At 41.3% G+C, this 26,341-nt stretch overlaps 1 protein-coding gene across 3 annotated transcripts in view; it reads right to left on the bottom strand.

Moving 5' to 3' along the window:
- The window catches only part of htr4 (5-hydroxytryptamine receptor 4), a 251,194-nt gene that overhangs the window by 168,615 nt on the left and 56,238 nt on the right, over window positions 1-26,341 (bottom strand). For all 3 annotated transcript variants that reach the window (XM_054739381.2, XM_015951925.3, XM_054739382.2), the window contains exon 2: window positions 15,122-15,200. In XM_054739381.2, the coding sequence (XP_054595356.1) occupies window positions 15,122-15,177 (56 nt within the window). In that variant the 5' untranslated portion in view covers window positions 15,178-15,200. The remainder of the gene's footprint in view (window positions 1-15,121; window positions 15,201-26,341) is intronic.

The raw sequence follows: 26,341 nt of genomic DNA, 5'->3' as shown, positions 1-26,341 counted from the left end.
CCTGCCAAATCTGCAGTCAGCAATGCTGCCACCAAACAACTCAAATGGAGCTTCACAGACAAAACCACACAAAAATTGATTTCGCAACAAGGATTTAAGTGAGAAATGTATTCATTAAAATCATCTACAGGTGGCTTTAGGTGATGGATGGTGAACGCATTCCCACCCCAGCACTCCACGCAGTTCCCATGAAAAACAGCAGATTTATGCTAAAGACCTAAAACACATTACAGGATGTTGGGTCATTTGCTTTATAGTGAAATTTAGAAGGGCAGAATCCTTTTTTTTTTTTCTTCAAGTTTTATTACTAAAGCATGTAATAACAAAAGGTACTGTGTTCCTGAGCCAGCCCTAATGTCCTAATACCTCTGGTTATGTTACATATAAAAGCTCCCAAGGCAGGGAGCAGGATTATGTATTTAAATATGTGGACCCTCTCCAGGTTAGTTCATCAATCATAATCAGAATCAATCATCACAGAGCAAGAAAAATTCATGACCTGAATGAATTAAACAAAACGATCTTTGGAATAACAGACAAATCAGAAAATATTTGTAAATTGTTTCTTTATATATAGACTTTGTTCATATTGTTTTAATTGCATCTATTAAAGCGGCCCGAGGAAACAGCTTAATAAATGTAGAATCCTGTCGGACAATCCGCTTGATTTCCAGACATACAAGCATCAGAATAAAATAATAAAGAAAGAAGTGGCAGGTAGTAAATATGTAAAATGAACTTGAGGTGAGCAGCATTTAGAATTCATGTGAAGATATAATCAAACAAAATGACACAGGACTTCAGAGATGTTCCATCCTTCAGTTAATAAAAGCACAACATGATGTTCATCTTCTTTTCATGCTGCTATCTCTACCAATTTCTGGGATCCACTGATTACCTTTTCCTTATTCTTTTTCTTTTTCTCTTTGCTCACAATTTTAATCACACGTTTTACTTTTCCCATTTTTTAAAATGTTTTAATCATTATTATTATTATTTATTTATTTTGGCCTCATGATTTTTATCTTGAGAGGCGCTATATAAAATATCTTGTCTTCTTCTTTACTATTTATGTAGCTATCAGCTAACCGGAAGAATGCCAACACGTTTGGATGCATGTCACCCTTTACTGTGGCAGAGTGGAACAAACTTCTTTTGGGGGTTTGGCTTTCCAGCATTCTTTGAAACTAGAATAAAAGCTTACAGTTTATTACTTTAGATCAACCTAGATCAACTTAGTTGTACATGTAAACATATTGAGTGTGACCTCAAGACATTGCAGAAGCCAGCGGCGGCGTTAGGCCCGGCTACTTGGGCTGAAGCCCCGGATGTTTCATGAAAAGCCCCGGATCTAAATCGCGGAAGTAACATGCAGTACCAAAGTCCAACAGAGAGGGAGCAGCTGGCAGTAGTTTGTATACAGCCTGCCTGAGCCTCCACCACTGAAGAAGAAGCCCTTCAGCAGCCGGCTTCTTCTACGGTCTCTGTCTGAAATGCATGAGTGAAGATGGACATAAGGACGTTTTTTAGACAAAAAGTACAACGACAGAACCCCAGCTTTGATGAGACTGGTGTTGACTCAGGTTTGTGAGTCTTATTTGAAAATATTTGTTGTGCTGCTGGTTTGCCTAAAGTTAGCTTACTATCAGGTAAAGTTGTTGGAGAAAGAAAGGGAATATTTACTATCATCTCACACTAAACACTAACAGGAACAATACCCTGCCATGAACATGCTTAATATGTAGCTTCAGATTAAAAATTATGTGGTACAAGACATATATGATGTTGACTAGCGCGTGTCACGTGTGTGTGTGTGTGCGTGTGTGTGTGTGCGTGCGCGTGTGTGTGCACGCGTGCGTGTGTTAAGCCCCGGATGTTCTTCAGTCCTTAATCCGCCCCTGGCAGAAGCACTGCACAGTCCATTTAGAAGATAACCCACACCAAAGATCTCTGGATGGTCAAGCAAAGTCTTCAATAGACTGTCAGTAGGGGTCAACCAGGACTGAGACACTGAGGTGCAGGACACGACTCCATGCTGTGATCTCAACCTAAGGAGCAATTACAAAGTCATCTAAATGTCTTAAACTCTAGCTGTTTTTATCAAAAAATGGCATCAAATAGCTGCAATGCAGTGTCGGCATCAGGGGGCTTTAGGTCATTTATAAGTGGTCAGAGCGTGGCGGTAATGTGGCGCAATCCTGTCCTGTTTTCAAAAGATTACATGATGGCGGTATAAAGGGGGTATAGGGGCAATCTTTGCATTGCCACGGACTTCCATTCATCTTGGACATAACTTGCATTTTATTCCAATTGAAGCCACAATTGAAGTTTTTTTTGACAAGACACTCCTAAGGGTGTCTGCTGGGCTGTACTGACCGCCATCGCTGGCAATTGGCCACCAGTGGTCATTTTGGGCCACCCGTTATGTCGGTGGGCATGTGAGATATTTGGGTTTTGCACAAGTAAATAAAGTCCACCTTTCTCTGACCGTACCGATGTTTACAATGCGAATCTTCATTCATACTAACGGCGAGAAACTGCTTGAAACGTATTCCAGCCGAGCCAACTATTTCTCTCAGCCATGGTGCAGCTCTCCATCCACCTGCAGATAGTTAATATGTCACCCTTTAATTTTCTTAAGTATATTCATTTCTTATTTAATAATGATGTTGTTACATTTGTTCCAAGTAAAAATGAATCATAATTCATTTATTTTATTTTTATTTTAACATTTACAAAAGCAAAGCATGTTGGAAAATCTATTCATCCAATCAGTTTCATCATAAACGTCATCACCAACAAACCTACTTCTAGTTAAGCTAAGTTACTAATTGTTTTTGTTTTCTACACTTTAAAATTCAGTAAGAGAGTGAAACTGTGTTTCATTCACTTGTCTGAGGTCAAGTTGACCTTTTGACTTCAAAACAAACAGCAGAAGAACAAAAAAATGTGTAAATTTTCTCTCCTAGGCCACTAATGGAGAAATGGTGGTGAAGAGTAAAAATCATAAATTTAACCATTGTTCTCTAAAATGAAACCCTAATATCACAGGTTGCATGAATATGTTTTTGCAGATGTTACAGGATCAAAAACTACCATTTGAATGGAAGTCAATGGGAGGATTTTTTGTTCTCTAAGATTAAAAGAGGTTAGTGTTTTTTTGTTGTAGTTTTTTTTCCCCCATAGTGTTTCCTTGGTCGTTTTTCAAAATTCCAAATTGAAATAAAAAATTTGTCAAAAGAGGTTTTGCAAAAAATATTTTTTTTTTACCATATGCACAAACAATGCTAAAATGGCGTACAAACAAAAATGAAAAAACTGCCCAAATGGACAAAAACGTCCCTAATGACGCCTGAGGGTTAAGTGTGTTTGAGGAGAAATCCCAGCTTTGTGTGTTGGTCCAAATGTTCCAGTAACTCCAGGAGCAAGAAAACAGAAGTGCACTGCAAAAGAACTGAACTGAATATCTGTAACTCATAAGAAGCAAGCTGTAAGGATCGGGACAGACTACAAAAGTGTTGTTGAGTTACTGACTGATGTGGAAAACCAGCACTGATGGGATGCGTAAAAAGAGAATGACTATGTGTTTCTATGTGTTCAGTCTTCTCAGCGGGCTGTGCTGTGGTCTGCAGGGAGAGCAGCATATGTGCCAAAGATGTAAAAAGAATCAATGTCTCTAAATCACAAAGCTACAAATGTCTTCGATCACCTTTTATTTTATTAGAGAACGTTGGAGAATCAATTCGACTTTTTACCACATTTTATTAGAATTGTACATTATAATAATTGTGAAGCCATCAATTCATGTTATTTATTTATTTATTTAAACTTTTAAAGCCGTTATATTGTTCTTTTTCTGTAAAACTAAGTTGTAAATCAATGTAAAACATGTTTAACCTGAACTCCAAAAGTATCCAAGCGGTGTCTCTAATCTAAAAGCTGGGTCTCTCCTAAACCAAAATCAAACAGTTCAACACATTCACTATTTCCTGATGTCCAGCTTGTTGCTTGTTGATAAGAGAGTGTTTACTCAAATGTTGCCACAGCTGGTGCACAACAGCACTGATGCCAGTGGCAGCTTGTGTGCCTCTCAGAGACACAATGGGCTTTGGCAATGAGGCAGACTTTACGAAACAAAAACAGGCTGGCAGTGTATATGTTTCTCAGAAAGGATTACCAATGGCTAAGATCAATGAAAGGGAAAACAGCTAACAAGCATATGTAAAAAGACATGCAGGCCAAGGTGACATGCTCTTCCCAGCTCTGCGTTTGCTTTCCTGCTGTGCGATGCTGAAATTCCATGCTGAAAGCAATCACCCAGAAAACAGGATATGTCGTAGGACATCTGAGGAAGGCTACTGCAGAAAATAAACAACAACGTGAGAAGGAAAGCTGAGACGAGAAAGCAGCTTGCTGCCATCTGATCACTTTTTTTTATTCCACCACATTGACCAGTGGTTTTTAAGGAAGATGTTCTTTCTGGAATGATCGTTCTCTGAGGTTTCACGTATTCCTGACATGAACTATTGAGTTGCATTATCTGTTTGACAAGTGAAATATTAGTTGCTGCTAAAGATAAATGTGCTGTGATACAGTATGTGGAAACAGGTTCTAAACTTATTTTTCTCCATTCGTTGAGTTTAATGATTTTTGACGGACAAATTATGCTTGAGTCCCAAAAGATCTGTTTGCCACCTTGAGTGCCTCTTAAAACTAAAGGATAATTGTGCATCTAAAAGACCAAGTAACAATGCATTTAAATAACTTTTTAAGGTGCAAACTATTGAAAAATGGATACAAATTAGAAAAACACAATAAATGCTTTAATTGTAAAATGCAAGATATTTTTTCCACCCTTCTAAATATATACAGTAGGTGATGCGATCTAGAGGTTACTATATTGTGAATTGTAAAACATGCAAGGTAATTTAACAAGCATCCATAATCTTCCAATGAAATTGAAGTGCAATTTTTCTCATGCAATTATTTACCACTCGGCCTGCTTTTAAAATGTGAATCACTAGGCTATTTAATGAATAGGCATATAGTGACCAAATCGATTGAGAAATTTTCACATAGTCAGCTGAGTGTGACTTGTGCACTGGAGAAAACTAAAAGCTGGCTATCTCAGTAGCATGACTTGATAAATAATTATTACAATTCTACATCCAGCAGAAATTTTCATGTTTCAGGGTCTACATGTGGCCCTGACCTGGAGACAACATACCATACCACACAAGATGCACTGAAAACCAACTGGATCAACAGTGAATGTTCCTTAAAATAGAAGCTGCGTGTGCCTTTTCACAGACGCTCAACTGAAAGAGTACAGATTTACAACATCCCAGTGTGCTTTTACCAGCTGCACTGCAGAGGAAATAATAAAACACCAGAGGGTCATCATCTCAGCCCAGACAATCACTGGGTATGCTCTCATCTCCTTCGGAGGAGCTCCACATGTCCTGCTGCCATGAAAAAGCCTGCTGTATCCTAAAGGACACATCTCACCTGTTTCAGCTGCTGAAGTCAAGCAGGCAGTACAGGTCTATAGCAGCTCACACAAACAGTGAGAAGCAGCAAACCTCCCTGAGCCACCGAATGCTTATAATTGATTAGAATTGTTTTCTGCAATAAGGGCCTAATCATGAAACCTGTTCTGTGATACTTTTATAATGCAAATAAATAATGTGTTCTATGTTTTACATGCAATTACATTTTTGGATCAAAATGTCAAGTAAAAAATTATAACTGGAAAAAATCCTACATTTATACAATAACTGATATTAGACTGAAACTGCAAAAATGATTTGAATGCATTTGCAGATAAATCACAGTAAGTCAACACTGATTTGTTTAAATTATTTGTAATATTTGTATTTGGCAAATGGTCTATTTGTATAGCGCCTTCTAAGGGTTCTGCAACCCTCCAAGGCACTTCACAACACAATCAGTCATCCACCCATTCACACACACATTCACACACTGGTGATGATGAGATGTAGCCACAGCTGCCCTGGGGCACACTGACAGAGGTGAGGCCTGCTGAATACTAGTGCCACCAGTCCCTCTCACCACCACCAGCAGGAAAGGTGGGTTAAGTGTCTTACCCAAGGACACAACAGCAGAATTCTCTGTCTGGAACCAGGATCAAACCTGCAACCTTCCAATTACTGGACAACCTGCTCTACCTCCTGAGCTACTGCTGTCTATATGTAATATTAACATTTTGTATTTGTCCAAAGGAGAATTCACCTCAAAGCCTGTCTATATTTTCTCAATGACTATGCAGCATTTGAACTGTGAAGTAAACAAAACTGACACCAGAATGCATGAATGAGGGGACCTGGACTCATTCAGGTTAGAATAAACCATAAATCACCGCTGCAGGTTTCCATCCAATCAATGAAACATGGATCCTATTTACAATGATAACGGCTCAACAGTGGGTCTGTGACAATCTTATTTCATTACAATCACAATGAGCTTGATCCGTCTCCCAGTCAATTTTAATAATTGATGCACACATCTGTCTTCCTTCCTCTGACATTGTTTTATGTTTCTGGTTGAGTTTACTGATAATAAAACTGATTGTGCACATTTTATTAGGGGGACTGACAGGATGCAAAGCATGCCAAGGAAAAGAAATCACCGATAGTTTTTCCCACCTCCCACTGCTGAGATAAAAGTAAATAAGTTATTTTCTCATCTTTCAGTGCATTATTTATAATTAACATCTACTGTTACAGTTGTCAAAGGAGAATAGAAAACATGCAGAGTTTCAGTTTTTTTATGAAAGCAAAACCCCAGGCTTTACAGTGGAATGGTTTTTGTTTTCATCTTGTTTATCTGTCCTAAACCTTTACAATCATACCAAAACTTACAAGATCGAACATTTATACCAACATCTAGAAAAATATTCTAAAAGTTCATGAAATATATTTGAAAGTAAACAAAGTTGTTGTATTTGCTTCAGTGTGTTCAGATGTTTGGCCTGCTCTGAGAGTCTAAGAAAAACCAAAGTAAAATCCCAGCTTAACTGAAAACAATAAAGCCATTTTTCTGTTTTCTAATTACGACAGTGATGTTTTCCTTCACTTATTTTCATCTCTTAACATCACAATGTGAGTCAGACAAAAACATCAAACTATGCTTTTTTTAAAATGATAAGAATATTACTTATCTATTGCCAACCCTACAAGCTACGGGCAGCCATCTATGTACAGGAAACTGGATTTTTTTCAAAAGCAAAAGAAAAAAGGAGCACTCAATAGATTCAGCATGATCCTTGTTCTAACCAAACCAACAAGCCTGAGGGGAAGATGACTACAGAGGCAGCGAGTGAAACAGAAATCCCACCAAGCCCATTGTTTCCTCAGCTGAGCCAAATGCCATTTGTGAAGACGACAGTCAGTGCCCCTGCAGCAGGAATTAGGACTGCCAATTCATTTTTGATATGCAGACTTTGATACTGGTGTATTCATCATCATGGCAGAAATGCTGCAGTTTTACCAGCTAAGGACTTTTAAAGTGGATGAACAAAACACACAGTGTGAGAATGCAAATTGAACATATAATTTTTCTTATCTTCACTAATTAGTATTTTTATAATGAAATGTTTATAATACACTATACTGACAACGAAGCAAAACGTTATTAAATAAGTTGTGTGTATATATATATGTATATAATCCAGATGCCCGAGCCACCTCAACTGGTTCCTCTTGATGTGGAGGAGCAGCAAATCTACTCCGAGCCCCTCCCGGATGACCAAGCTTCTCACCCTATCTCTAGGGAGAGCCCAGCCACTCTGCAGAGAAAACTCATTTCGGCCGCTTGTATCCACAGTCTCATTCTTTTGGTCACTACCCAAAGCTCATGATCATAGGTGAGGGTAGGAACGTAGATCGACCGCAAATCGAGAGCTTCGCCTTCTGAATCAGCTCTTTCTTCACCACGTCAGACCGGTACAACGCCCGCATCACTGCAGATGCAGCACCAATCCGCCTATCGATCTCACGCTCCAGTTTTCCCTCACTTGTGAACAAGACCCCGAGATACTTAAACTCCTCCACTAGGGGCAGAACCTCATCCCTGACCCGGAGAAGATATTCTACCCTTTTCTGACTCACGACCATGGTCTCAGATTTAGAGGAGCTGATTCTCATCCCAGCTGCTTCACACTTGGCTGTGAACCACTCCACCGAAAGCTGAAGATCACGTTCTGATGAAGCCAACAGGACCACATCATCTGCAAAAAGCAGAGACCTGACCCTCAGGCCGCCGAAACGAATACCCTCAACACCTTGGCTGCGCCTAGAAATCCTGTGGATTTCTAGGGTTAGGGTTAGGGCGGATGCAGTGGCGGAGCTTGATATGTGCAACATGTGCGGCCGAACAGGGCGGCAGTCTGGAGGGGGCGGCATTTAATTTCTTTTTTTTTTTTTCTTCCATCAACCGATACATCAACAAAACATAGACATCACATGTTCTTCATAATAATAATAGTGATGAGTGATGATAATAATAACATTTCTGTAATAAAAGCACAACAAAGTCATTGTTTGCGTTTATATTGGGATTTTATTGCGCCCCCTTGTGTCCGCCGCGCTTCTGTAGTGCGCTCTATAGCGCCCTTTATCAGGTGGGGGGCGGAGGGATCTCGGAGAGTGATGATGGAGGGATACAGGTACGGTTTCACATATCACCACTCACAAACATAATGGAGAAGAAGCGGTCGAAGCCATCTGGTGCCCAATTTCGTATATATATATACATATATATATATATATATATATATATATATATATATATATATATACCAATGCGCATTCCGAGGAGGAACCAGAGCTGGGAGGCCTGGGGATGGACTGTCCGATCTCGGGGGCAGAAGTTGCTGAGGTAGTCAAACAACTACACAGCGGCGGAGCCCCGGGGGCGGATGAGGTTCGTCCTGGGTATCTCAAGGCTATGGATGTTGTAGGGCTGTCATGGTTGACACGTCTCTACAACATTGCGTGGTCATCGGGGGCAGTTCCTAGGGAGTGGCAGACCGGGGTGGTGGTACCCATCTTTAAGAAGGGTGACCTGAGGGTGTGTTCCAACTATAGGGGGATCACACTCTTCAGCCTCCCTGGAAAGGTCTACTCCAAGGTACTGGAGAGGAGGGTCCGATCGATAGTTGAATCTCAGATAGAGGAGGAGCAATGTGGTTTTCGTCCTGGCCGTGGAACTGTGGACCAGCTCTATACCCTTGCAAGGGTGATGGAGGGGGCATGGGAGTTTGCCCAACCAATCCACATGTGTTTTGTGGATTTGGAGAAGGCTTATGACCGTGTCCCCAGGGGCACCCTGTGGGGGACGCTCCAGGAGTATGGGGTGGGTGGCTTTCTGTTAAGGGCCATTCAGTCCCTTTACCAGAGGAGCGTGAGTTTGGTCCGCATAGCCGGTAGTAAGTCGGACCTGTTCCCAGTGAGGGTTGGACTCCGCCAGGGCTGCCCTTTGTCACCGGTTCTGTTCATCACTTTTATGGACAGAATTTCTAGACGCAGCCGTGGTGTGGAGTGTGTCGAGTTTGGTGGCAGGAGAATCTCGTCTCTGTTTTTTGCGGATGATGTGGTCCTCCTAGCTTCATCCAGCTACGACCTTCAGCTCTTGCTGGGTAGGTTCGCGGCCGAGTGTGAAGCGGCTGGGATAAGGATCAGCACCTCCAAATCTGAGACCATGGTTCTCGACCGGGAAAGGGTGGCTTACCAACTCCGGGTCGGGGGAGTGGTCCTACCTCAAGTGGAGGAGTTTAAGTATCTCGGGGTCTTGTTCACGAGTGAGGGTAGGAGGGATCGGGAGATCGACAGGCGGATGGGTTCGGCGTCTGCAGTGATGTGGACGCTGAGCCGATCTGTCGTGGGGAAGAGGGAGCTGAGCCAGAAAGCCAGGCTCTCGATTTACCGGTCGATCTACGTCCCAATCCTCACCTATGGTCATGAGCTTTGGGTAATGACCGAAAGAACGAGATTGCGGATACAAGCGGCCGAAATGAAATTCCTCCGTAGGGTGGCCGGGCTCAGCCTTAGAGATAGGGTGAGGAGCTCGGACATTCGGGAGGGACTCGGAGTAGAACCGCTGCTCCTCCGGATCGAAAGGAGCCAGTTGAGGTGGTTTGGGCATCTGGTCAGGATGCCTCCTGGACGCCTCCCCGGGGAGGTGTTTCGGGCATGTCCTGCCGGCAGAAGGCCCCCGGGGCGACCCAGGACACGTTGGAGAGGTTACATCTCTAATCTGGTCCGGGAACGCCTTGGGGTCCTGCCGGAGGAGCTGGTGGACAAGGCCGGGGAGAGGACGGCCTGGAGCTCCCTAGTTGGGATGCTGCCCCCGCGACCCGGACCCGGACCCGGATAAGCGGAGGAAGACGACGACGACGACGACGACGACAACGACGAATAAGATATAAAGTTTTTTATTATGTTCCAGATATCATAAAGTTAATTGGTTTCACTTGCTAAAAGTGAAATTGAAATTGTTCTAAAGTTGGAGATATTTACCAAAGGTGACTCCAGTAGCTGAGGGTAACGTTTTATACAAACATCTTGTGCCACTCAAAAATGTAACAAGTTAATCATTTGAATGTTGTGCATCCTTTTGGACTTTGGTGGTAATTGTTTCAGCATATTCAAATATTTTACAACACTTTCAACGTGCAAATAAAGAGAATTCTTGGCTATGAATGTGTTGAATTATGATCAGATTTTGATTGTAGGAGATTTTAACATCCATATTTGTTGCCCTATATTTGTTGCCCTGATAAGCCGATGGTCGAGGACTTTTTGCACCTGTTCCCTGAATCTTTCTCAGTGGGTTCAGGGTTCTAAACATGCGAAGGGACACACTCTTGACCTAGTTCTTTCCTCTGGTCTTCAGTCCATTAATGTGGACGCGCTGAGGCCTGTTTTTTCAGACCACTCTCCGATTTTATGTAATTTTAGTGTTCCGTCTCGGCAGGTCCCAGCTTCTCTTCCCGAGAGGTGCAGTCGTGCCATAAATCCTGCTAAGGTGGCGAGATTCAGTGAGTGCTTTAGTCTAGCAGGACAGGATCTTCTCTTAGCCCACCTCCCTGTTGAAGAGTTTATTACTCGTTTTGACACACTATGCACATCCGTTTTGGATGATGTTGCTCCATTTAAGATTAGGAAAGGAGGGCATAGGGCAGAGCCGTGGATGTCTGATGAGACCCAGGCCTCCAGGCAGGCCTGCAGGAGAGCTGAGCGAAGACAAACTTCATGTGTCCTATGAAATTTATAAAAGGTCACATTTTGATTACCAGGAAGTGGTACGACAGGCTAGGATCAGATACTATGCCAACATTGTGGAATCAAATTCTCATGACCCATGCACTCTTTTTAAGGTAATTGATTCAGTACTGGGATCTGCAACTTCTGCCTCCAGGGCCATGGCTGCGATGGCCAGGACATGTAAGGATTTTCTTCACTACTTTGTGGACAAGATAGAGATGATTCGGGCTGCTATTGTAGGTCGCACTCCTGTTTTTGTGGAGCCTATGCCACTTAGGGCAAACCTGCCAGCCTTCCAGACTATATCTATGACAGGGTTAGAGGAACTCATTTCTAGGCAAAAACCTTCCGGTTCCCCTTATGATGCTCTTCCCCCAAGGATGCTTAAGGAGGCTTTTTCTGTTCTGGCCCCTTATATAGTGTTTATCTTAAATACCAGTCTGGCCTCTTGTGTGGTTCCCCTTACCTTTAAGAGGGCTGTTGTACGACCACTGCTGAAAAAGAAGGGGATGGAGGAGGCTGTGTTGGCCAATTACAGACCAATCTCACATCTACCTTACTTATCTAAGCTGCTTGAGAGGGTTGTATATTTACAGCTGGTTGCATTTTTAGACACTAACGAACTCTGGGAGATCTTTCAGTCAGGGTTCAGAGCAGGTCACAGTACCGAGACTGCACTTTTAATGGTTCTTAATGAGGTTTTTTTAGCTTGTGACGGGGGGGTGGGGGGTGGGGGGGGTGGGGGGATGCTGTCATTCTTTTGATGTTAGATTTGTCTGCGGCCTTTGACACGGTCGATCGTGACATACTTTTGGATCGGCTACGACATTGGGCAGGAATTACCGGTGCAGCCCTACAATGGCCACACTCCTACTTATCTGACAGGAGTTCTTGTGTCAGTGTAGGTGAAACCTCCTCGACCTGGAAGGGACTCAAGTGGGGTGTGCCACAGGGGTCTGTACTGGGTCCGCTTCTTTTTGCCATCTACTTACTACCGTTGGGGAATCTTCTTCGGCGGTTCGGCATGCGTTTTAATTTTTATGCTGATGACTGTCAGATCTACCTCCCCCTTCAGCGGGGGGTCGATGGGTCAATATCAAAGCTTGTAGATGCCTTAGAGGATGTGCACTCCTGGATGGCTACAAACTTTTTACATCTGAATGACGTTAAGACTGAAGTAATTGTACTTAGCCCTGGCATGTCTACACGCCCATGCGATGCTGTGAATCTGGGCCCTTTAGCATCCAACATGAAGACCACCATCAGAAATTTGGGAGTGCAACTGGACTCAGCCCTAAAATTCGACGTGCAAATCAACCAGGTTGTGCGATCGTGTTTTTTTAACTCACGCCGACTAGTGTAGCGTTATGGTTTATGCTCTTTTATGAAAGAGGAACCATTCTACATATTAATTTGTGATATTAATTTTATTAAATTAATAACCAAATTGTATAGTTTTAAGAAGACTCAAAGGTTGTTTTAATCAATAAACTGACGATAATATCCGTGTGTCTGTGTTTCAGTTCAATGAAAAAACAAGTTTGAAAGTTAAAAGTTTTAATTCTTCAAACTAAACTAATGATTTTTGAAATGACAAACATGGAAATGACAATCAACATTGGCAACTTTGTGGGACAATCTTTAACAGTTGCTATGCTTGCTCAAATAGACCTTGTTTTGGAGGTGCAGAAGATTAAGAGTGATGTGATGTGATTATGGATGCGTGTGTGCAAAGTGTAGTGAGAATTGAAAATGAGGTGAGATGAATGCGTGTGTGCGTCTGATTTTGCTTCAGGAAGAAACAGGTGTCTGAGTGAAAAGTGATGGTTTGAATAAACTTAGGTTTTGTTGGAAAAGATGCATCAACGCTATCTATCGTGTTCTGCCTCACCCTACGAGGACCCTCGTTCGGATCCGGAACGTCAACGGACAATGTTTCATCCAGGTCACCTCGGCTGGCAGAGAAGACGAAGGTGTCCACTGGTCCGGTCCAGAGATGCCCCCTGGTACACGTTGATGATAAAGCGTTTGCAGATGCGCTTTCTTAAGTTTAATTACTCAGAAAATCAAAGACTCTAGGCGAGTCTGCGTTAGCGATTGTAATTCAGCTATTCCTGTCTGTCTTGGCAGGAACAGCGTGGGGGGGGGGGGGAGGAGCCGGTGGGCTCCGTTCCCCCGTTAGCGGCTGTTCACACATCCTCTCTCTCTCGTTGACCAACACGAACTGAATCATGAACTGAAAAACTTACCAAAAGCCTTTCTCTTCTCAAAGCAAAACGTGTGCGTCAGCAAATGTGTTTTGCAGTTTACTGTGAGAGCAGATGTGTGTGTGTGTGTGAGTGTGTGAAGGTCACCACTAAAACATCCTCAGAACATTATTTAATTAAGCAGTGATTCATTAGTTATTATGATTACCCAAAGCATAATAATCATTCATTTGATTAAACACATTTATAATGAGCAAAGTGATAATAATGATTCTTTTAACAACTTAAAATAAAGGGAAGGAAGTTTGTTATGTTATGACTACTGTTCCATGAGAAAACATCTTCTGGCGCTGCAGGTGGCAGATGTTATGGTTTCCAGCAGACTCTTGCAGACTTCATGTCTGCAAAGGTCTCAATCTGTGGGTGAAAGTTCTCAGCGACCCAGCACTTGACCCAGCCGGGTCAAATGACCTTTGGCACAGAAAACCCATATTTCCTCACGTTACACTAGCCAAAATTAAGCCCCTGCTGTCCAGAGTACATTTAGAGACTGTCACACATGCTTTTGTTCTTTCAAGGCTTGACTACTGCAATGCACTGTATGCCGGCCTTAGTCAGGGTGCGGTAGCACGCTTGCAGTTAGTTCAAAACTCAGCCGCTAGGTTCGTGACAGACACTAGGCGCAGGGAGCATATCACCCCTGTGTTGGCATCCCTTCACTGGCTGCCTGTGCAATACAGGGCAAAATTCAAGGTCTTGGTACTGGTATACAGGGCCTTACACGGAACTGCTCCAGCATATCTTGGCAACCTTTTGCATAGACATGCCCCCTCGCGGGCCCTTCGCTTAGCCGGCAGGGAGCAGTTGATCGTTCCACGCACTAAGTGCAGGTCACGGGGGAACCGTGTGTTCTCTGTGTTGGCACCTGCACTTTGGAACCAGTTGCCTTTGGTGGTGCGTCAGTAACCCTCATTGGGGGTTTTTAAGACTCACCTTAAGACCCATTTTTTTGTTAAGGCTTTTCAGGTTTAACCAATTTTACCCAGTTTCGATGCCCCGGCCTCTTAATCTTTTTCTGGATTTTATTTTTTGCTTTTACTCTCCTCTTTTAATTGATTTTATGCTGGTTTTACAATTGTTGTATTTTATTCTGATGGTTTTGTGTTTTTATTGTGTTGTGTTCAGCACCTTGGGCATCTGCATTGGTCACTGAAGTGGCTTTATAAATAAATGAAATGAAATGAAATGAGAAAAACATAGACAGGAAAAATAAATAAAAATGAATAACCCACCTTTCATTTCCAGCTGTGTACATTCAAAAGGATTTTGGATCAAACTTCAGAGATGAATGAGATCTACGTATAAAATATTACAAGTGTCCATACCCGTACTTGTTCACTTACTTCTGCCTCTACATCTGGCTGAGGCCATGGGTCAGACAATGGAAGGCAAACTAGCTATTAGTGAAAATCAGTGGCGTTCATGTAATTTTGTAGTGGTTTATTTCTCATATTGGACAAGTAATCATCAAAAGGTATTTTTTATGTTGAGGATCAAACAATGTGACTGTATCTTCAATCAAAATCACAGACAACATAAATGTCAACATAAAAGTTGATTCATTCTCACCTCTCACTGACAAGCTCCTCCATCACCGGCATCTGGCCTGTAGCGCTGACATTCATGTGACCATAAATGTAGCGAGTCCCTGAAGACAAACGACAGAGAATTAACTTTAAATGAACTTTAAATTATAGTCTTCAAACAATTAATTCTCAAAAGATTACATTTACATAATCTTATTAACCCTTTTTCAGATTATGCAAATGTGTTCATTTTCTTTAGTTCACAAAGATGACTGGTTTTACTACAAACAAGGCAAGTGTTCTTGAGTGTTTGTAGATTATTCAAAATTAAAATCAAACCAGATAGATATATTTGTAACGCACACATAATTGTTTTAGCATTATCTACAAAATATTTGGGTACTGCAAAGTATGAAATACCGCCTCAGGGCACAATGCACCTGACTACACGTACAAAGTACATATTCTGTCCATAAATCTTTTTGAGCTGATTTCTACTTGAGCATTAATCAAACATGGCTTTGCTGCTCAACGACTGTATTTTCCACTTGCATAAAAGTGGGAACCAGAGGGTTTGGACAGTGATGGTAAGCCTGGAGGAGAGGTCAGAGACTGAAGAGGATCCTGACCTCATTTATCCTCTGAATAACTATACGCTCATTTAGTTTCAGCCATATGGACAGCCGTCAGAACCAGTTTGTCATATGAACATGTTTCTGCATAAAGCCAAAGGCAAGACGAGTAGATACACGTCTTATTTTATTCATGTAAGTGATAACACAACACACCTCACTTAAAGCCTGAGGCAAAGAACTGCACATGTGCTATATCTTATTATAAAAAAAAATAACTGCAAGAGAAATGGCTATAAAATATGTCAACAACAATATGTTCAGTTAAAAGTATTCATGATAATGCGTTTTAGAGGTTTATTAACTCAGTGATGAAATCATGCTGCTGTACACACTGATTAATAGGTTGTTATAAATGTAACTAATTAGTAGGGATGTCTGATATTATTGGTTAACCATTAATTTTGGACAATATTGGAATTAAAATGTAATATTGGAAAATATCATTAGTCTTTTTTAGTGACCCAACTTTTACATTCTATACGCATACAAGTTTTATACATCAAACTCTTCAGCTACTTCTCCTCTCTCTCAAAATATGACAGGTCTGATGTCAGGTCTTTGAGATATTTTAGTTAATTTGGCACTTTGTGAAGTAGAATTTGTCCTGTGTATTGAGCATACGCTGTCCTGACAGCAAGCAGTTATGAGTAGCTAGCCAGCTAACAAATGACTAAAACAAAGCAAGAATCTTCACCCAGGGCTTGCTTTTCTTATCTGAAGCTCTTTATAAATGTTTTATGAGCACAACTGCAATATACAGAAAAAGAAAACCTACACTACTAACTAATAAACTCATAAATAAAATACTGGTGTCACACTTTGGGAGAATGAGGTTCAGCAACTGTTGGGAGACACATGACGCTTTTCCTTTTCCTGACTGAAGTAGTCCTGCGATGGACTGGCTCTCTGTCCAGGGTGTACCCCGCCTGATTGCCCATTGACCACTGGAGATAGGCACCAGCTTCAGCTTGAGCCTGAAACCTTACGCTCCATTACGGGGTGAGCAGTTAACTCCTATGCCACCGTCACCCCGAACGGAGAGGAACACTTCCTTTAACGTGGAAAAACACATCAAAAATAACCAGAAGCAGCTTCAGAATTGGCAGCCATCTGCCTCTAGCAACCAGACAGCTGTGTGCAGCAAAGCAGAATTGTATGGCTACAAAAATGGCTTCTACACCTAACAAAGCATGGTTGTACAAATGTGTGCACAATTAGCCACATGTGTTATGTGTCAAACCCATTTACCAAAGTAACACTTTGTTTGCAGTGTGAATTCAAAGAAATGTGCACCTGTAGGGCCAGGTAATCCCAGCCCATCCATGTTGATAACCTCATGTCTCATTTGCTGTTGATTCTATTCAATTTGGTTTATTTATATTGCACCAATTCACAACAAGAGTTGTCACAAGGGACTTTACAAAGTAACCATTCTAATTGAACCTACTTATAAGTGCATTGAGGTCAGGTCATTATTAGTTCAAAGTTTTCAGTGTAAGAAAACCCAAATCAATCAAATCAAAGCTTTATTTATAAAGCGCCTTCCGCGAACCTGTCAGGGAGGCCAAGGCGCCCAGCAAATTTCATCAAGCCACTGACTTGTTGTGTGAGACTTTACAGCAAGCATGTAGCGAGAGTGGAGAGGAAACCTTGTCAACAGAACCTGGCTCAGCATGAGCAGCCGACTGCCCTGACCCACTGGGGCTTTGTGAAAACAGAGCAGATACTTTTTAACATAGTATGTAATAAAAATGTGATAGCTGGTTATCATAAAGGTCTAAAGTTACAGCAGATTTAAATAGTGTCTAGCCCAGCCATACTGGGTCGTTTTATATTGTTTCTTATAAATAGTCTGTCATTGTCTTTATTACTGGCCTCTCGGCATCAACAGAACACATGGTCCTTGTGGGCCATTAGATGAGATGACTGCTCCACACTGTGCGGTAGAACAATAGGGCTGCTGGTAATTATGAGTGAGATCCCATTTTTGTTTGTATCTTCAGCTCTATATATAGAGGGTCATAATAAGACTCTTGCATGCTGTTCCATAACTATTCTCACAAAGAGAATCTCCTGCATCACCCTGGTTTTTTTTCTTACTAGCTGCTGTTCATCCATTTTTCAAGGCGATTTCATTCTGTTCAGCTTTTAAGGGCTGGAGCTTTTCCCAGCTGTCAACAGGCAGGAGGCAGGATACACCAATGCCATATCAAAAGTTCATCACAGGGTCATTAAAGGAACACACAATAAACCCAAGCAATACATTTAGACATGAATGAACAAAACAGCAAGACAAAACAATAGCACTTAGTGATGAGTGACGAGTAGCAGAGAGAAAAAAAAAGAACAGAGAACAAGCAAATGCTGCAAATTTAATTAGGGCTGGTTACATCATTACTGTCAGATGTCAAATATAATGTGTAATTTGGTATTGAGAACACAAAAAGGTGTCTGATTGGCTTAACTTTCTGCAGCAGAATCAGCCCCCCCCCCCCCCCCACACACACACACACACACACAAACACAAACACACACACACACACACACACACATCCCCTCATTAACACCTGAACACAGCCTGACACAACACTGAACTCCCACCCTCGGTAGGGCCAATATTTGCAAGAAAACTAGCTTTCTGACTGAACCATAAACTTTAAAACAGAAAATGACAGTTTAATACAGAACACCTCACCACGCTATCAGACACTGACCATAATTATGAGTCACAGATAATTGTTTCCAGTACTTTGAAAGTTTCAAGCTCAAAAACCAAAACTGAACAAAAGTGACAGTTGTAAATGGTAAATGGCCTGTATTTGATATAGCGCCTTCTAGAGTCCTGGAACCCCTCAAGGCGCTTTACAACACAATCAGTCATTCACCCATTCACACACACATTTACACAATGATGGGGATGAGCTACAATGTAGCTACAGCTGCTCTGAGGCGCACTGACAGAGGCGAGACTGCCGAGCACTGGCGGCACCGGTCCCTCCGACCACCACCAGCAGGCAATGTGGGTTATGTGTCTTGCCCAAGGACACAACAACAGCGACAGACTGAGCGGGGCTCACACACAGCCTAAGCTCGCTTTGATTGGAGAAAGTTAAGCTCTGATATCTATGTTTTTGGATGAGAAGGGCCCTGGCTTCAAAATCAAATAAGTTTAAGGGCAATTTAAATCTCTGGCATCACAAGTTAAATCTATCTTAAGTCTGGGGAAATGAAATTCCTGCCCCTAATACCTGCACACCAGAGATGGCATCATATACAACATAGGATTAGTGTGGGAGGCCTAATGTCCTAAATATCAGAACTTCTGATGTAAAACACACTCACACACACACACAGTACCAGGTTTTCCACATTTTTCAGGAGCGCCGGTAGAATGTAACCTTGATAAGTGGATACCATATTGAAAATGTATGCAGGATAAGATTGCATTTACTGTTAAAGTCAAAGGTTTGGCTCTAAGTTGTACTAACTTAGTACGCCCAAGCTTGGAAGCTTATGTACAGTATATGGTATATATGGTAATATATATATAACACTCCCAGACTGTGCAATATCACCCAAGAGTTCTGATTGTAAATATGTTTTTATCCCCCCATCATATCATATGCTGCTACTACCTCTAATTCTGTTACACAATACTTTAATCACTTTTGTGAATCGCCTGCACCGACGGCTTAATTACTTATTCACCAGGATACAGTCATGAATTTATTTGTTGAGGTATCCGATTGTTTGTTTTGCACTATCCTACAGGATACTACTGTAGATTATTTTTTACTGTATGTATTGTGTATCATATTTCTATTTCACCTGTTCCTTTGTCTCTCCTACTGCTGTGAGTATGTACATGACACAAGAATTTCCCTCGGGATAAATAAAGTTGTTCTTATCTTATCTTATCTTATCTTATATATATGGCATTGTGGTGACAAGATTTGTAGCCAGAAAATGGCACTAAAATATTTGATGCTTGCTGTTGTTTTGCCTATTATATTTTTGTACTGTATGTATGTATTTTAATTTGTAATGGCAATCAAGAGGCAACAGTGACAAAGTACTTAAGTGGCTGCTTAGTAAGGGTTGCAGGCTCACGCCCTACTCAGTCTATTGTAGTTGTTTCTTTGGGCAGGACACTTCATCCTCCTTGTCTGTTAGTTATTGGTCAAAGGGTACTGGAAGAGCCTAGTGTGTATGACAGGCCCAACTCTGTCAGTTAGCCCCAGGGCAGCTGTGGCTACATCCTGTACATGTGTGGGTGAATGACTTGTGTTGCTTTGTGGGTGTTTTCTGCCTTTTAACTTTATTTGAACGTAAAAGACAAGAAGCAATAACATGACTGTTAAGGATTTAATATTAAAAAAAATCACGAGTTGTAGAACAACCTTCTGAATAAAATATGTCCATTATGCACCAAAACATGTACAATACAGGTCATGGTATTAATGTAACCAAATCCAGTAGTTGAGAAAAAAAGTTATATCATCACAAGACTTCAATTTTCCATCAGTCTGAACTCTCCTTGGCACAGTCTACCGGTCACACCAGTCATGTCTACTGTTCTATAAAAGACGCAGTAGGGGAGGTGAGGCGAGCTGAGCGCATGACAGAGCTAATGGGCGAGGCCGCTGAGAGGGTTTACTGGAGTCTGTCAGCTCGCATCCAGTCACACTGCAGGACAGAATTCAAGGAAAATGAAGATGTTTGAAATTCTGAATAACTTAAATGTAACTGTTTGGTTAAATGGAAGATAGTGATGGGTGATTGTGAAAATGTAAAAGCAGAGACCAACTAGGAGCAGGAAAGAGTCAGAAATGGTAGCATTTAGATTCAGGGATTTTGGTTTAAAGATTAAAAACTGCAGAAAAACATAAAAGTTCTACAAAGCCAAAAAATGGAAAATTTTGAACAACATTAGACTTGCATTAGGTAAAATATTTGAATATCAACAGATTTCATGGCATTCATGTCAAAGCCTGAAACGTTACATTAAAGAAGTTGGCTGGACATCATATATAGACAGAGATATACTACAAAGTGTATTCAGCACAGGATAAACAGGATAACCTACTGTAGGTTTTTAAAGAGCATGATGGAAATTTAACATCTTGTCTTAAATTAGAACTACCAGTAAATACATGTAAAGAGTTCATCTGAGAACCTGCAGATGATGGTGTTTACTTGTCAGGAGTAAAAAGTCTACTGAGCCCTCGGGTTTCCCTGCAGCCATTAAAAAAGTAGCTGACAGACAATTCCTGCCTGCAGACTGAATCACATAAAATATTAAGTGTTCAGCCCCCAGCTGCCCCTCAGTTTGAGTCTGACTGGAGTCATGGCAGGATGTTCCGGGTGGATGTGATATTCCCCTTTTGGGACGGTGTCAACACCACTCTGCCCTTCCTGCAGGCGAAAAAGATTCCAAATGAAATCTGTGCGTTTGCTTTTAGTTTGAGGATGCAAAAAGTACTAACAGATGATTAATCGTGCTTTCTGGTGGTAACTGGAATTGATTAACATAGATACATATTTAAAGTTTCCCATAGCAACAATGTTTAGTAGCAGTACTTACAGTAATACCAATAACTTTAATCTAAAATGTACTAAAATAGAACTAGAACCCAGAATAATTGTAATGAGTCATTATGTAAAGTTATTGTGGTGGGCTGAGATGACCTCCTCTATCAGCACCGTGGAGGAAGAGAAAGCTGTGGGCAGTTTTAATGTTCTGCACAGAAAAGTTCAAACTTTTTTTATGATCTCTGCTGAAGCAACTAAGGAACTGTTACAAAGTCAAAAGTGTAACAGAGAGATGTGTGGTCAAAACTCCTAAAGGCTTCCATTGTAGCATTGATGTGTTGTGTTTGTAACCTAGCAACAGCAACGGGGATATTACAGTCGCAAGCAAAAGTTTTTTTTTCTTATTTTTTTCACCAGTTGTCTTTTTTAATTAAAATAAATCTTCATTAGATAAGCCAATTATTTATTTTCATAAAATAATTTAAAGCAATTAATTATTGTGTGTTTCTTTTAGTGTATGTATTTAATACCCTTAATACAACAGCCTTCCCTGGTTGCATGCCATCATATATACGTGAATATATAGTCTGCCTGCGACCTATAGGCAGATCTCAGTTATGGGGCTGAATCTAGAGTTGTCTTTCAAACTGTCTCCACATGCTACTGGACAATGGACACCATGACATTATCAATGCTATGAATGTCAGTCAACAAGGCAGTCCACTGTACACTGTTCAAAATACATCCTTTTAAATAAAATCTGCTCTTGACTCAAAGAAAAGCCCAAGTCTAAATCCAAAGTTGATGCCAAAGCTGTTTCATATGAGCTGCCGCCATCTTTGCTGTTCCACTCTGTTGCAGTAACATCCCGCCCACCAAACAGATAAAGCGCTGTGCTTCGCATAACACAAACGTGTTTGGGTCTACCGAGGCTCCTATGGAGTGTGGCTATACCGATCTGCAGAGTGAAGTCATTCCTAGGCTACTTAACACCGTCTGTCATTTGCTTGATGTTAGTCATTTAAATTGAAGATTTTTTTAATCTGCTTTTTCACTTTGTTGTTCTTTATGTGATACAAAAGTATATCCCACTTATTTGTATCTACAATTTAGCTCAACCTGTACTTATTAATTGTGTGTCTCTACTAATAATATCAATGAAAACAAAGTCAATGTTTTAATTAAAAATTGAGTAGTGGTTTAAACAAATGGGGTGTCCTGGTTGTCTTTATTAGGACAAAAGCCATGCTGGCACTGGATTTCGCTTCACCTACTGTTTCAACACAGTTTGAATGTTATTTGAACACCCTGCTAAACCATTGTGTTTGCACACTGAGAGCAAAAGTTTCTTTCTGAAGAATTGTAAGATTAGATTGCAGAACCAAGACAAAAATTGCAAGGAAAATAAAATGAAAGTATCCAACCTAGAACCGCCATTCTGTATTTCTGTGCACATGATTAATATAATTAGGATAGCCCATGTGAGTCAAAACATTCAAAGAAAGAAAACGCAACAAAGACACAATCTCTCATTTACAACAGAAATAGAAACAAGAAAAAAATGAGCAAGCAAATTAAGATTATTAGAAAATCAGTGAGCACAAATAGTTACTGAAACCGGTGGATCACCTCAGACTGACTAACGGGAGCATTGTGGGGTTGAGAGTTCATCTCTGTTTGTTAAACGGCAGTTTGGAATGTGTTCAGGTCTCCTGAAGTTCAGCCAAAGGTTTCCAGTGAAGATTGGGGAAATAATCCAAACTCCACTGGAAACGGAGAATTCAATACAGAAGCAGCAAAAATCACAAGGTCCTCATCTGTAAAGTATTTGTAGTTAAAATAAATTGTATCTATGCAGTCATTTAGCATCACCTGCAAAATTATGATACAGCATCACATTTATTTTGCACCACAGACTGGTATGTTAATCTAAAAATATATATTTACCCTTTATAGCTTCTTCTTCCTGTTCTTGCCATGAACGGTTGCTTTTATTCCACCTCCCTACCCTGTCTACCTGTCAACTCTTTGTGTTATCTTACTTAGAGCGCCTCTCTGCAATTTCTCTACTTAGGGATCTGGTCAGCTGGTCTCTGAATGCCATTGATAAAAACATTTCCACATTAAGAGCAGAGAAGGGGACTCCTCCTGCCTTGACGGAACGCAGCTGGTATGATGCATGATAGATTTATGTGTGGATGATTATCTGTCTGTTGCTGTAGTCAGTTTGAGGATGTACAAGATAAAACTGGATTCTGCTGTTTGGAGCAGGCAAGTTCCTGGTCTATCGCAAAATTCAGAAGCTGTCGGAGCAATTGGCAAGCCGCCCGACTTCTACGAAGTATGTGTTGGGCTGTGAGCACTCAGAAACACTCGCTGAACCAGCATAACCAGAAGCTGGACGTTCTGATCAGCAAACTGACGTCTGCTTTCAAAACTCATCTACAAAATAGATCAGAATTTAGAAACGCCTATAGCTCAGCTTGGTGAAAACTGACCCTATATTCGGCCATTTGGAAATTATCAGAGATCACTGAGAGATTGAGGCAGACACAACCTGCGCCAGCCGAACCAGAGCAATTAGGCCTTTCCGTCTGTAGGAACCTTTTGCAGTTCCTACAACCTTTTCAGGAACCAGCCCCCTTTTGCTTGCATTTGGACAGATAGGACCTAGGAACCTTTTCCCGTAGTTCCTAGAACCATTTTAGCTCCTTCTCTGAGGCTGGGACTTTCTTTGGTTCCGATGGAACTAATGTGAAGTTGGCACTTGGAGAGCTACACCCTTGGGTGACAGTGGAACAGGAGTTAAGTGCTCGCCCCGTAATCAGAAGGTTGCAGGTTCGAGTCCCGCTCAGTCTGTCGCTGTCGTTGTGTCCTTGGGCAAGACACTTAACCCACGTTGCCTGCTGGTGGTGGCCAGAGGGACCGGTGGCGCCAGTGCTCGGCAACCTCGCCTCTGTCAGTGCGCCCCAGGGCAGCTGTGGCTACATCGTAGCTCATCCCCACCAGTGTGAATGTGTAAATGACTGATTGTGTTGTAAAGTGCCTTGAGGGGTTCCATGACTCTAGAAGGCGCTACATCAAATACAGGCCAGTTGCTTGATTTTTGAATGTTTTCTGTTCCGTATCGTGTTTATTTAGAAACAGACTGGATTGCATCCTGGATACTCCTGATGCCGCCAGCACACCTTGCCAAAACCAAGCAGGTAAAGAAAGCAGTCTTAATGCATTTACAAATGTTTCAAATCTTCTCTTGATATAACAGAAGGAAATTGTCCATTTTGGGATAAAATCTCTGAGCGAAAGCCACCAATAGCGAGTGTGTGTTTGTACCAAATTAATATGTAATAATTTAGCTTTCTTTTCGGTGAATTTCTGCTTTGTTCTTGATGTCTGCACATGTGAACCACATGTGCGAACACAAACAATGCAAACAGACACGCACACACGCAGTTAGTCTTCAATTAAAAATATTGTGTGCAATAATTTTCTGATATAAGCAGTACAGAGTTGCTATCACCTATAGTACGTTGCTATGGTGGGCTTGTTTGATTAATATGTGTGGTTTATAACTTATCACTGAGTCAGTAAGTTAATTTAGGACACTGTGTGTTACTGATGAAGGTATTTTTATAACTTGTTTTATTCTGAAATGTTTATCCATCCAGCTGCTACACCAGAGCCAGCGTCTGCAGAGACATCAGCTTCTTTCAGCCAGCTGCTGGCAGCCTCTGCCACCCTACACCAGGTACTGAACAGTCTTATATGTAACTGTGTAATCTCTGTGGTCATCAAAATGGTTTAACTCTAAAATATTTAATCCTTCAGCATCTACACTGTACCTACAACGTACTACCACCAGCAGCCCTGCCACCCCAAACCTGGTATAAACATCTCATTCCATAGAAATAAGAGTTTAATGTATTATACGACACTTGTGTGTAAATTCTATCTCCACCTCCATGTTTTTTTTCTCCTAGGAATGAGAAAAAGGGGCGACGCATGCTTGGCTACTGTGCAGGAGATGTGTGTAATTTACAGCCAAATTCTTACACATTGTACTTTTAAATTTAATGTAATGACTACATATTGAGCTGGAGTGTGTTGCTGGATAAACTTAAAAAATCGAGTGCCAGAATGTAACTGTGGGAAATTGTGAGAATCCTGTTTAAAAGTGATGTGGTTTATAAAGCAACTGACTTTGACTCTTCTCCCCAAAGGTGAAAGGTCATGCGCACGCCTTTTCAGGCTGAGCCTAGTTGAGCTTCAGGAGGCTTAACTCCAAGGTTGTTGACAAGCTGTCTTCCCAGGATGGACTTGAGGCAGGAACATACGTCTCTTTATTCTAGGTGTTTAAATAGTTCCAGAGCTGACCCCTTCCCATAGATGTAGGTTTAAGTATGTATGTCATATCTCCTACATGTCTTATATGCGCTCAACAGATTGATGCTATATCTGCAGATATGAGGATGCAGATCAATTATTTTTAAAGCCAAAGCTCTTCAAATACATTCAAACCCTTAGTTTTGTCATAAGATCTAGATTATGACTGAACCTGGGATTCTGAATACAAGAAGGATACCCTGAAGAGAAGCTGGACTCAGCCGGTGATACCTATGGGGCTCAGAGTAGGAATGCTGTTTTTCATCACTGAAAGGAGCCTGCTGAGGTGGTCCAGCAGACTGATCACAATGCTCCTCGTTGCCTCCATCTGGAGAGTTTTTGCACAATAGGAAGACTCTCCGGGTCAGACCAAGAACTTGGTAGAGGTATTTTACATTCTTTTTTTGCCTTTTAACAACTTAGGATCCCCAAGAGGAGCTGAAGAGTGTCAGTGAAGAGAGCATTATTTCAGTTTCCCACCTGGAATTGCTTAGTTGGTGACCCTACCTCAGATAAGTGACAGAAAATGGATGAATGAATCTCAGAACAAAAACAAAATGGGACACCTATTTGGGTCTGCTATATGATAAATCATGTTTGGTAGGTTTGTAGATTCATATTGTCCATTGCATGCACCAACATGTATTCATTTTGTCTTACTCTTTTTAGCTAGCAGCATTTGATTGAGAGACACACGTTTCTATTAATGTCCC

This window comes from Nothobranchius furzeri, chromosome 1 (assembly GCF_043380555.1).
Source record: "Nothobranchius furzeri strain GRZ-AD chromosome 1, NfurGRZ-RIMD1, whole genome shotgun sequence".
Classification (NCBI taxonomy): domain Eukaryota; kingdom Metazoa; phylum Chordata; class Actinopteri; order Cyprinodontiformes; family Nothobranchiidae; genus Nothobranchius; species Nothobranchius furzeri.
Note: the sequence above shows the minus strand (reverse complement) of the source record. Positions and strands in the feature narration are given on the sequence as shown.